Raw genomic sequence first — 13,632 nt, forward strand, 5'->3', positions numbered from 1 at the left:
TGATGGAGTCATTGCTTCTCTGGTGAATCTAATAAAAGCAAGAAAACATGTAAAGTTCAGGTATATAACAATAAAACCATGTAATTCAAGGGTAGTTGAACATCACTCCTTTACATAATTTGAGAATCAAAAATGGAAAATATTTTGTCAATTTGACAATAGAAACCACTATTAAGGGTAGAACTGAGTTATTTCAGTATGAGCTAGACATTCTTTTTGATAAGTAATCTGCTGGCAGCCTTGTAGTTCTATAGACTATATGATCGATTCGTTTCGATCGATTTCACACATTAGTTCTGCTATGATGGAATGGCCATGATTCCTTTGTACAGTTGCTTGGGTGGGGGAGGGGGGTCTCATGGAGGCAAGTGCAGGGATACAAGTTGGAATCACCATCCTGGATGGAATGATATTTCCTTCTACTGGTCGTGGGATTCTCATTCAAAGAGCATACATTTGGGATTGGTGAGTCCAGTCCCACCCGACTTATAATTGAGTTCTACTAAATTATTATATTAATCAATATTAATTAATTACTAGTTAATTGTAATATTAGAGTAATTATGATAACGATGCTATTTGATATTTCTTTTTGCGAATCTAAAGACTCCGGCAAATATGCAACATTACAATACATAATCAATAATGCTAAAAACTATTCAATGAGTATCTGATGATTAATTATAACTTAAAGTATTGATGAATTATATGCAATAAACACATGAATTGATCATACCATATCTACGAAATGCCAACTATCAAATCATTAAATTATAGTCCAAGCATGCACTATAATATAGCCACGTAGAATCAGATCATTGAACAACACATCTGATAATGCTTCTTTTAAAAATTGTTTTAGAAGTTATCGATTATTATATTGTCAACAAACTTTGAAAGTGTAATTTAATCATGAGAGAATTTCACCAATTCCACATCCTACAACGCTTTTCGACTAAACCTACATTAATGGCATTTTCTCATGAGATCACAAATGATGTGGCAATTCTTTTCAAAAATTATTCATGTAGTGTCAAAATGGCTATATACATAGTCAAACAATTCATTTTTGTCCAATTTGATTTTTAATAAGAATTGTAATTAAATTAATTTTAAAAAGCTAAATTCTAAAAAAAGAATGATCAAATTGAAGTGAGTTTTGTCACACGCCGGGGGGGCAGAGCGCTAAGGCTTTTCCGACGATGGTGGCGGATTTAACAAGAGCTCCTCTCCCAAAATTTGATTCCTTTTGTTTTAAATTCTAGCCCATAAACTTAATTTAATTAATATTTAAATTTAAAACCAAATTTAGGGCAAGGTCAATATTGAGTAACCACTTTGCAAGTTCTACGTGGCCTGTGTTCATTTGCAAGATCGCTGCTTTAACACCCAATGAAACTTGCCTTGAAGCCGAACGCTAAAGATTCCAAAGCAATGAGAAAGCCCCAACGCCGTTCGTGCGCTCCGCATTTTCCATCGCTTCCATCCACTATTCATCAAAACGACATCGTTTCAATCCAAGAGCGCAAGCAGAAGACAGAGCTCGAGAGGCCGGCGAGAATCACCGCTAAGGTCTGGAGGCTGTCGTGGAGACCGTCACCGGATAGTCGTAGACTCCATGACGAGTCTCCGAGGATTGCCCGCGAGCTTCGTGCGATCCCCGCGAGGTCACGCGACCTCTAGCACCAGACTGGTCACGCTACAAGTGACGACGGATCTATGGCCAAACGGGCGCGACCCGGCCAGCGATCCAGCATTTGGGTCGCCGCGAGGTCGCGATGCAACCTCCCAAGAACGACAGATGGTCGCCGCGCCCCGCGACTCCGCGAACCTAGATTTGGGTTGAGACCTCGCCAAGGTTGCCCAGTAACCAATGAACCGGGGTTTGATGCTGCCAAAGTGAATTCTATTTTTTTTTATTTTTTTTTTTTATTAATCACCAAAGTTCTTTATAAATGTAATTCCCCTCAAACACCATTTTACTTTAAGGTACTACAAAGGGAAGCTTTCTGCCAAATTTATAATTTAGGAAATAAACAAAATTTATATTTCTAAAGTTATCTTTCTAATTCAAAAATATTTGCATTTTCCTGACAAGTATTTTAGAGTAAACATTCTAACAAGTCATTATGAATCAATTTTATTTAATAAAATAATTACTACTGATTTCTAAAAGTAAGTTCTGGTTGGAGACTCAAAAGTAATGCAAGGTAAGGCCTCGTTCCTTCCAAATTTCCTCGTTTCACTCCCCAAACAAATAACTGTTTGCAAAACATTTGTTCCTAATAATTTCGCAATTTTTTGTTCCCTGAACGCTTTGAGAAGTAAAAAGTTGCTTCTTGTTCCCGAGAACAATTTTTAAAATAATAAGTTGATTTTCTTTTTATTTTTCTTTTGCTAAAAAATTTCACCTGTCACAACCGCCTCTCAAAATGGGAGTGGACCGCCGACCGCCAGGCCAGGCGGCGGCGCGACCGGCACCCGCGATCGGTAGGTGGGCAGTACGGCGATCCGTCGACAAAAATAATATAACAGTGAAATACAAAAAGCAAATGCTCCAAGAAATGGTTATTTATATATTTTTTTCTATTCCAAGAGTTAGTAAATTTCGTCGTGACCAAACCAAGCGCTCTTTTACAAAAATTGTTCCCAAGCAAAAGCAAAAAGAACTATTTCGAAAAAAAAAAAAACTCTTCTCAGAATGTAATACACATGCCAGCAAATTTAAGGCCCAATTTTTTAAAAAAAAAAATGATACTTAAACGTAGCTCCTTTTAAAAGTTTCTTGTATAAAGTAATTTTATATATCCATTTATACCAAGTTTGACGCTAATCAAAATCGAGTTTAGGACTAATATGGAATCAATGCCTTGACACAAAAAGTGAAACCCAGGATCCCTTACTTCCCCCTTTCCTTTCCATGGGTGGACCTTGTTTTGGCTCATCGTGCCTTATAATTTATCACTATTAAATTGAAATGCAACAAGCCTGATCATGGTGAACATGGAAAATGCCTAACCGAATCACTTTCCGTCTCAATGATAAGACGATGCAAGTTTGACTCTCCCCTTTCCACGAATTTCTCATGATCTTTCCAATACGGTAAAATGCTGTTCCTCCTCTTGGTAGGGTTGCCGAAGAAAGAAAACCAATCAAGGGACAGAGTCAACCAGACATCAAGCTTTCGGCACAATCATCAAGAAAATAATCAGTAAATCTTGACATCCAGCGAATAGATGTTTGGAAAAGGCTGTGAAAATCACTGGTGCTCCTTGAGTTTATTGTTTTTTTTTTTTACATTAGCGTAAATACTAACCAAGGATCTTAGCTGCTGCTTGCCGACACCAATGTGGAAGGATGCATTTATAAACCATGAAAAAAAGAACAAATTACATTGAATCCACTGCACATTCGAGTGGATACACCAGTCAGAGACTTGATCCATTTCTCACTGTGATCATGGAACGTCTGCAGGTTGCTCTCCGGAATCACATGGTGATAAAAAAGAGATCATAGAACATTATACAAAAAGCTCAAAATGGTCCTATATACAGAAGGGTTGCAAGAGTTATCAGCTGTCAGACATCTCTTACCCTTTGATCTGAATAATTTTTTAAGGAAGGACTGTCTTTTAAATGTGATGGGATTCAAAGCAGATTGAACTTGCTACACAAAAGCTGGAAACATGGTAGAGATAACACACAGAGTGAAGGCTAAAATAAAGGCGCTGCAAACAAGCCATCCTCAATAACTTTGCAAAAAAGGATTTTTAGCTCTCACAAATCCATAAGTTATATAAAAATACAGAGTGAATAATACGACAAGACTGCCTGTGCCCAACAGAATAAAACAAAAAGTAACTATCATAAAGCCAAGAAGCCTCAGTTTGCTTGGTGGAACAACATTACAATTCATCTGAGCACAATCTTTATATGTAACTTCCTTAATGTTTAAACTCAGAGAAATTGCATAAAATACTACAGGAGTCAAGAAAGGTCAGAATACAGTGGTGTAAAGGTATAAGAATAAACAAGAGCATGTGCATATGGCCTCTAGATTTGGATCAAGCCCATGAGAAAGGTTATAAAGAAGAAAGAGACACATAGAATATCTTTGGAAGATTTCCAGAAGAAAAGAGCATGTGGTTGCAAATACATGAGCTACAAAAAGCCAAAAGATTGGCCAAAGAAGACTTGCAGGCACATGAAGGTAAAACGAAGACTTTCCTACAACTAAAAAGGTAGAATCCAAGCCTCAACAGAGAAAGATTTCAATAAAAAAAATTGTGGAACAGAGGAAATTTTTTGGGTCCATAATGTAAGGAAAAGGAATGCCGGGAACCGCTGAGATGATTTTCGGCGCCGAATGAAGCCACATTATGCTGCTGTGAGATGTCGATACAGGATGGGGACTGAAGGAAGGCTCCTAAGAACTTGAAAAAAAAAAGAAGTAGAAGATAATGAGTGGCAGGTATTGAGCATATAGATCTTGCATAGACTGACTACAATTTAGGGCGCCATCATACAAGGATTAACAACAGCCAACCCCATTTAGTTAGGCCTAGTTGTGGTTAATGCTTTCTTTATTGTACAAATTTAGTCTAATTTGAGTTACATATTGAATGAAATGAAAATTTCAGGAAAACATAGAACTTCTTCTGCCAAAAGAAAAGAGTACATGCCGTGAATTTGCCTTTCCTATCCAAAGATAGATAAAAAAGGAGAAGAAAAAAGACAATCCAGTAACAAAGAGAGGGTGACCACACGCTCTGAACATGAGACATACTCAGTAAGACATCACGAGATGCTTGACCCATTCAACACCTCTCTTCTAAGGCATCAGATGTTAGTGAAAATGAGGCCCACCTGACATAACTCAAACTCGCCAAAGCCGAGAAACTGAACCACTGATTTCAAAGGCTAAACAAAGATGGTTCAGGCATTGAAACAATTGGAACAAAATAACAAGTTGTTGGCAAGCAGAATATGGAAGTATAACTCCGTGAAGGCATCTTTGCTTGAGGTTGGTTATAGCTTTAGAAACTAAATCTACTGAAAAACAAAGATCAAGTAACAGAATAATCGACTCAGTTCAATCAAAGCTTACAAATGGAAATCAAAGCCTCTAATAGATCTCAACTGAACACAGACAGCGTAAGGGCTTTGCAAAAAGGCCTTCCCGGTTAACCTCAAAGGGATACAAATTAAACTTAATGACAATCTACTTTTTGAGCACATAACTGACCCTAAAACTACTTCATTTTTGGTACACAATCCCAAAGCAGGAAGCTCCAAACTGACACCCTCTTTTCAAACCATGGAAAGACAAAAGTAGGAAATTATGATACCAAACCAATACTGCTCAGCTTTGATATGTCCAGCCTTTATGATTAACCGACCAGCTCCTATAACCCAGCTTTTCTGATTCCTCCTAGTATCCAATACTTTAGTGGAATTAAACTGAACTCCAAAACATCCAAACCATAAAAGCTACCTGTAAGGGGTCAAGTTATTATGTTGATTGGTCTGTCCTGGAGAACCACATTGTTGCTCTAATTTACCAGAATTGGGAAAACCATTTCAGTCCATAAACTTAGCCAAAACTTCCTGTCAGCCAGCACAGACAGGAAGAGTTAGATTTTTGGGGAGAATAATTCCTTATTATTTATATACTAATGAGATAAGTCTCCTTGTAAGAACCAGTGGCTTGATTAGTCCAAAAGAGTAGTTCATCTGTTGAGCTTCCATGATTTAAATAGAATTATACTTGGCCAGCAAATAACCTTAGCCTCTAAAATGATGCTTGAAAAGTTCAGATTTTGGACTTCACGAGTTGATTGGCATAAACCTCTTGCAAACTGCTCAAGGATTGTATCTACCTAACTGATCTTAAATCTAATTGCAACTTAAGCATCAACAATTTGGGATTGTTTCACATATTGGGAATGACATGGTCTACTAGGTAGGCAAATTTTCTTTTCAGCTTACACTACTTGGCTAGTCACAGTTTTGGCATGGTTAAGCTCCCAGTCTGAAAACAGCTGACACGGCTTTAAGCTCAAGTGAGGAGGCCTGTATTTGGCAGACTAAAGATGTGATTTACTGCTTAGCCATTTTGACTCCCCAGAAGTAGATCCATTCCCACTCGAAAATTCAAAAAGCTGTACAACGAAAGCATCATTACCACAAGATGGCTCTCTTTTTTGGCCTTATCTGGAATCACCAGTTAAGGTCATGAGGCTCTTTGGGGATGGGCGTCAGTTCTTCCTTCAGACTTCTGTGGCGTTAGCCTAACAAATTCCTTTTCACCTAAAGCAGAATCAAAGGTTTTCATGGACAGCAGAGGCAGTATGTGGACCGTGCACTTTATGTTAGAACGCCAGCCACGTCGAAAGCATGACCCTGGTTATCCAACTGGAAATAATGAGAACATCTTAGAGCCTCACACAAAAATGTGTCCACTTGGACATCTGATTATCTGTAAAACTAAATGAGGGGCATTAACGGAAGCCAAAGAAGCCTAGATATACTGATATAATCTTGTCCTATTTCAACTCATCCAGGGCAAGAAGCAAGGTACTGGTGGGGAAATTGCCTACCCTAACTTTAAAGGAGTAGCTAAGAAATTAAACAGCAGCAATAATTTGGGGAATGACATTGAGATCCAAGCAAGGCAATGGCCACCCCACAAAGAAACACTGTAACACCTGTTCAAAATAAAATGAGCCGTCCATCAGCCTTGCATTTGAAAATCTTGATGCAGTACAATGTTCTATCATAAAGAGCTAGTCCCTTTTGGGAGAACTGCCCATGAAAGGAACAAACAATGAGTTCATTGCTCTTTCTTCAACTGCAAGGAATTAGTGCCAGACTTGTATGGCCTGCTTCTAAATTGGGATGATGCAACCGGCAGCTTGACAATTTCTACCAAGTAATTGTCAAGACTCTATTAGAGTACCACCAAGCTTTTAGTAGATGAATTAATAAGCAGGATTAAAATCTTGAACCAGCTCTGCAAGCACAAACCAGAACTGGGTGCTGGGACTGAAAACACATCAACAGTCAAATGGGTGCCAAATGCAGCATGTTGGTTTTAAAAGTATTAGTCCATTGTCTAAAGGTGAGAAGAAAAAAAAAAACATACCACACAAATGGGAAACACGCCGAGGGTAATGCCAAGAGCCAGAAAATGCCAGCTGCCTTGGTCTGCACCCCTGAGAGTCAAAATTTCAGAAGAAATGTCAATCCTCTGTCACCCTCGATTACGGTAAAACCATTCTTCCTTAGAAGAACGTTTTCATTACCAAACAAATGCAACACTAAAAAGGACCCAGGATCGAACAGTACTGTCCAAGACATTCGAACTGGCAACCGAAGCATTTAAGATGACAGTGGAGATCAAATCTCTGTTTAAATCGACACGGGAAATCCTACAGATTCCAAAACCCCACCCCAAAAGCCAACAATTCGCGCTGGCTTCGCCGACACGCGCAGAATGAAACGAAACGACACCTCAAACATCTGCCCCGGACGGACGGACGGACGAAAAGGAAATCTGCGTCGAGTAACACGGGCGGCAGAGAAGCCGCGCGGTCATTGAGAGAGCTCGCTGAGGGAGAAAGAGAAGTACTTATGGTGGATCTTAGCAGAAGGTTCGACGACCTGGTGCAATTGAAGCAATGGGCACCAGGTCCACTTCCCGGGATCCTCTTCCGTCATCCACTCCCTGATCTCGAGATTCAGGATCGAACGTAGTCGAACCCAGCTCCCGAATTTCGATTTGGTTGCAGATCGCCGCTGCAATCTTCTTTTCTTCGAGAAATCGCGTGAGCTTGTTGCTTGCTCGCTAAATGGATAGCTGGCTAGCTATCTTGCGAAGCGCTATTTGTTTGATCCAGCTCTTCTCTCATGTAATAACACGTCTTCCTTCGCCTATTTTTATCATCTTCGGCATGACTTCCCTTGAATCGTGCTAATTAATCTCAATAAATCGAGATTATTTCAAAAAGTTCCTTGAATTTGATTATGAAATTGGCTAATTTGAGACGTGCAAAATTGAGAAAAGAGGGAAGTTTGGTTCCTCGGATTGGGGTTGCTGGAAAAAAACGTGTTCCGCCAAACAACGAAATTGGGAAGTTGGAAGGATAACTTGCTTCTAAAGCATGAAGGAAATATTCACAGAATCGCTTTGTAGCAAAATTCCTCATAGCATTGTATTTTCAAAAGCCATGTTCCCAGGACACTTTGATCAGAAAATTGCATTTGTGGAGAACTTCATTTTAACAATTATTGGGGTTCTTGGGAATGGATAATATTTTTCTTTAACTTTGAAGGGTGGCCCATCTGCAAAGACCTACTGCTTTAAACACAATGCAAGGGCGCATTCTACAGTAGGCTCGAGCCCTCAGAAGTCGTTTGAGGCTTTAGAGTGAAGGAAACCGCCCCCTGGGACGCCTGTGCCAGCATTATTGGTGAAGTAGCAAAAGTTATGGCTGAGCTGGGAGGATCACCACGGAGACCCACTGGTCAGCCGACATGGCCAACAATCTCCACCAAAGAAAAAGACTTTGGAAGAATAATAAAGCAAGAAAAAAGAAAAGTGTTTCTACCTTTGGTCTGCTAAAATACATTGCTTGAACAAAAATAAGCTGGAATAAAGTACACAAACCATTTGCCTTGCCTTGCGAATAAAAACAATAAATTTTGTTCCCGAGAATGTAAATAAAGGGAGCCTTTTCCTCCCCAAATTAAACGGTCTTTTACTCAAGTGGAATTTACTTTGAAAGAAGACACATGAAGAACTCAAATAGTCGACTTGAATCCTGATATTTTAAACAAGCTAAATCACCCATCGACCTCTAGATGGCCATCAAAGAGACTCGCAACGTGGAAGGAAGCTTCAAAGAAACGGTTTAAAGTGAACAATGACAATGGGGAAGATCCTAACGTAGTAACACTAAATAATGGGTCTGGATTTGGTGAACAAGGGCCTCATTAGGTTCAATTGGAGAAAATACTGATAATGTAAATAGCTTGGCTATAAATGAGTTTTTCGAACATGCAAATAACGATTGATAAATTTAATTTTAAAATATGGAATAACTTTGAACGGAACTCTTGTTGTAAAACTACATTTTATAAAGTTATCTACTAAATTTCAAGTACATTCTAATGGAGGTTTGCCACCAACGGACAGTCTCGCTGAAACTAGACCTCGTTCAAGCCTGGCTTTTATAATAATATTGCTCCCACGCCTCATGAACCGACGCCGCTGCGTCTCGCACCCGCGAGTTCACCACCGACGCCCGCGACATTGCGCGCCCACTGTCTCCTCGCAGCTCGCTCGAACGACGACACCGAAGCCGCCGCCGATCCGAGCTTGACCGACCCGAACAGCCCTCTCGCCCGACGCCCATCCGACCGTCGTGACCTCCGATCGCGACCCGTGTCGCAAGCCGGGGACCCGCGCCGCCGATCCGACCCGCCGCCGCTCCGCTGATCCGACCCGCCGCTGCTTCGCTCGTCCGCCAACAACGACCCACAACGCCTAAGCTCGCCGCGCCCACGCCGCCGAGCACCGACGCCGATCCGCCCAACGCCGGCCCCGCCCGTCCGGACCCGAGCCTCCCTAGCTCGCTTCGTGTTGCTGCCACCGTTGGTTCACCTTGGCCGGAGCTTCCTTTGCCGAACCGATTAGCCGGCCCTTGGAAATCCACGAGCGGTGTCCGGAAAGAAGAAAAACAGAAAAGAAAAAGAAAATCTGATTAGGTGGTTTTTCTTTTCTTTACCTTTTTTAATATTCTGTTTTAGTGGAATTGTTCCTTGATATATTATTGATATCCCAATATGAAATAGTCCTCAAGCTAGGGATTGACAGTCCGATTTTCGCGCCCGAAATCCGACTCGCAATCCCTTATAAAAATCGACAATTTAATCTCAAGCCCGAGATTCGATTCGCAATTTAATTTAAAATTGGTCAACCCGATCTCATGCGCGAGATATGGTTCACTAATTTTTGGATATCAATCTTATCTTGTTTGATTTGCAATCGTCAAGTTAGTTAAGTCGAATCTTATTTTCGTAAAATAAAAATAAAAAAATCTTAATTAGGATTAGGTTTGTTGTCATCTTGCATATTTAGGATTTGCAATCTTATTATGAATTTTTAAATAAAATAAAAAATGTGCATTCATTTAGGTTGTTAGTTTTTTATTTGAATTGCATGTTAATTATGTGAAAATTTTAATTTCGAAATTAATTAAAAAAAACCATAAAAAATCATTGTGCATATTAGGTTAGAATTGCATGCTTCATTTTAAATTTAGATAATCTTTTTAAAGATAAATGGCATTTTAGATTTAGATAATGTCTTAGTTTAAATTAAGATTTAATATGACTTAATCCCTAGTTTAAATTAGATAGAATCTTAATTTAGCTAGATCATTTGAAATTTCATAAAATTTGTCTTAGGATAAATTAGTTGCAATTTCTAGGATAGATTGCATTTTTTTAATAAAAAATGTCATATGCATATGTCATGTAGAATTAGGGCATTCTTTGCACGCCATTGCATGCTAAGATTGCATATTGTAGGTTTAGATAATTTCTCCTAAATAGATTGCATGCTTATTAGAAAATAAAAATCATGTGCACGTCATATAGAATTAGTTTCATACAATGCACGTCATTTAGTGATTTTTGTTAGGTGCATTTAATTAGAAATTGCCCGTCATTAGAATTAGGCCATTAGATTAATTTAGATTGCATATTTAAATGTTGCATTTCTTAAATTTCGAATCTCATAGAAAATACAAAAAAAATTATTTAGAATAAATCATCTCATGCTTAGAATAGATTACATGCTTAGTTATGCCATATTGCTTAGGTCATATAGCTAAGTCATGTTGCCATGTCATATCATTTCATGTTAAATTAGTGGCATGCATTGCATATTGCATGATTTTCATTAATTAAGTGAAAACAAAACAAAAAATTGCGTGTTAATTAGAAATCATATTTAAGACTGCTGATGTGAATTCTAAATTAACATTGCAGATGCTTTCGTTGCTTTGAGGTAAGTTCTGCATCATTTATTCATTTGCTTTCTTGAGTGTTAAATTGGTGGTTTGCGTACCGCATTGTCACCTCACATGTTAAGAAATTAAAATCAATTCAAGTTGCCAAACAATTCTTTTTAAGATAAAAGATAAAGGTACCGAAAGGGCGTTAGAGAAATCTAATGTAACCAAGTCCCCTGCTTAGTCTCTGGTTCGTAGGAGTAAAGTAATTCCCCCATTATTTTACTTAGGTGTCTAATCGACCTACCATAAACTGATTAGTGACGACTCCTAAATAAAATCAATTTGCATGTTAAGAATTCGAACCTAAGTCACGAATGGGTATGGGCTTGGGAGAACTCGAGTTAAGTCTAGGCTTAACAATTCATTAGCCAAACCCTAGGTGGTTCACACCCGAAAAATTGGTCGCGACAAGTGCTAATTGTCTTCCTAGTAATTGGGTAGCTAATCCGCCGACTGCCCTTTTTGATTTGTTATGTGCTGATGCTTTTGATGTATTAGCTCCAAACTTGACTAAGTAAATCAATAGTAATTGTGTATTTTCGACCAAAAAAAAATCTTTATATTGACTTTCAATTATTTAACAGTGGAGGAGGTGAACAATGGACATTAGGAGGAAGGAGAGCCGCTGCGCCCATTGCTGGAATGTATTAGCTGGGTTTGGTTTGGCCACCCCATGATGTGGATTTTGATCCTATCCATCGCGTCAGTGGTTGCGGTGAGGACTTCTCTGATGTCGCCGTGTTCACAGCAGGGTATTAGCCCTTCAGAGCATGCATTCGAAGGCATTTGGCTTTTGCCTTCTAATCTCGAGACCACAAGCAGGTGCCCAGCTGCATTTACCTCCTTATGGATGCGTCCAAGCCCGGCGCGATCGGCTGCAGATCCTGTGGTCATGGAGGAGATGCAGATGAAACCCTGCGTGGGGGAACAAGTCAGATTCATTTCTGCAGGAATATCAGCTAATAAAATGTTGTCCTATGATTGTGATGATCACCTCTCAGTTCACTTAATGTCCATTCTGAACCGTGTTTCTCTGGGTTCGGGGACTAGTTCTAACTGAAACCTCAGCAATTCCCGGTAAAAACCATAGTCTTATCCCATGAGCCATTTGGACGGTAAATGTCTTGTTCTGTTGCTTCCCCAGACTAATTTCTTTTCCTGAGGGCCCCGCCCTTAGTGAGAAGAAGACAGGAAGTAATTACTCACAATGCCAAGAGTTAGAAGATATATCAACTTGAAGGTGCTATAATCATAAACAGATCTCAAGAGCTCGAAGAATCTCAACAGAAGAGAGTTTACTGACGTGATGATCTGTTCGGTTTGGATGTTGACAAAGATAAGAGGAATTCCTGAGGACACTGATGCAGAGAACCAGGCCATGGACCGGGTTGTAGTGGCCTCGACGGCGTGTTCGCCTGGCAAAAGCATAAACAGAATGGAGTTAACTACTGGAGACCATTGGTCAGGCAAGTAGGTCCCGACTTTCGCCTTCAGTCATATCTCATTCCTTTCTTCTTGAATCCTGCCGTGTCCACGTTCACCCCCCGCCTGCTCATTTATGCATTGTCAGATGGAAAGTCCTCATCTTTTCTCTTTGCACGATATACACCCATGCTCGTCCAAACGAATGGTCTATGAGGTAGTATATATATCTACTAGCCATGATCCTAGCAGGCACTGCCCACATCTTTCGTGATGTCTACTAAACCCTTGGCATGGAGTGAAGGTAGATTTAGGGAAAAAAAAAAAACAGAGAAGGCAATGTTACCTTGCAATTCAGCACACTGTTCCAGGTTTAAATCCCCTAAAACCACCACGTCTATCGTCCGTAGCTGCTTGGAATGTGAACTTCCTCTGGAGCATTGAGCCCTTAAGAGGCACGATGCGCGCCCAGACCTTAATCACGTGGTCGCCCCTCCTCACCTTCACCCACAGAGTCTCAGCTTGCTGGCTAATTTTGCCGAGCTGCAAGTTGAATTCGGACCGGGCCTTGGTTGGCACGAAATTGTCCGCGTCATCCTCAGCAAACCCTTCAGTGATGCCCCCAGGCAGCGGCATGCTCGTCCCAGTCCTCCGGCACCTCCTGCTTTTCATGCACAAAATTAATTTAATTTGAAGGTATGATGAGCAAAAACAAAACAATCATAAATTGGCGAAGGGAAAGCCAAAATAGTCCGAATCAATTTGACCTGTTAAGTTTCTTCCTAGAAAGAAAGAGAAAGAAAGAGCAAGAAAACCAAGTCATGCAACGAAATTAAGTATGTTACATACTCAGATCACTTGCCCCACTGCATTCAGAGAACGTGGCAAAGAATTCTCGTGAAAGTTTCGATTCTTCCTCTCACAACCGATATAGAAAAATTGTTGCTACATAATCTTTTTATTTGTTCATTCAATCTTTAACTTTGTATTTTGTGAAAGCGAATCTTAAGTTGTTTGAAAATCCTTGCCCTAAATCAGTAAATTGCCCTCATTCACAAAGCGTCTACTTCAATGAGTCTACGTTCTAGGATCCTCTACTTTGTTCTTACGCTTATTGGGGGCGATTCTAG

The 13,632-nt window shown here is 39.9% G+C and overlaps 1 protein-coding gene across 1 annotated transcript; it reads right to left on the bottom strand.

The window, feature by feature from the left end:
• Positions 1 to 11,686: 11,686 nt before the first annotated feature.
• LOC108958160 lies at positions 11,687 to 13,138 on the bottom strand. The gene is made up of 3 exons (XM_018870132.2): positions 12,892 to 13,138; positions 12,287 to 12,495; positions 11,687 to 11,995 (listed from the first exon to the last, which is right to left on the bottom strand). The coding sequence occupies exons 1-3, from the start codon at positions 13,136 to 13,138 to the stop codon at positions 11,687 to 11,689; spliced, it is 765 nt and encodes a 254-aa protein (XP_018725677.2).
• Positions 13,139 to 13,632: the final 494 nt, after the last annotated feature.

Source organism: Eucalyptus grandis, chromosome 3, assembly GCF_016545825.1.
Source record: "Eucalyptus grandis isolate ANBG69807.140 chromosome 3, ASM1654582v1, whole genome shotgun sequence".
Lineage (NCBI taxonomy): Eukaryota > Viridiplantae > Streptophyta > Magnoliopsida > Myrtales > Myrtaceae > Eucalyptus > Eucalyptus grandis.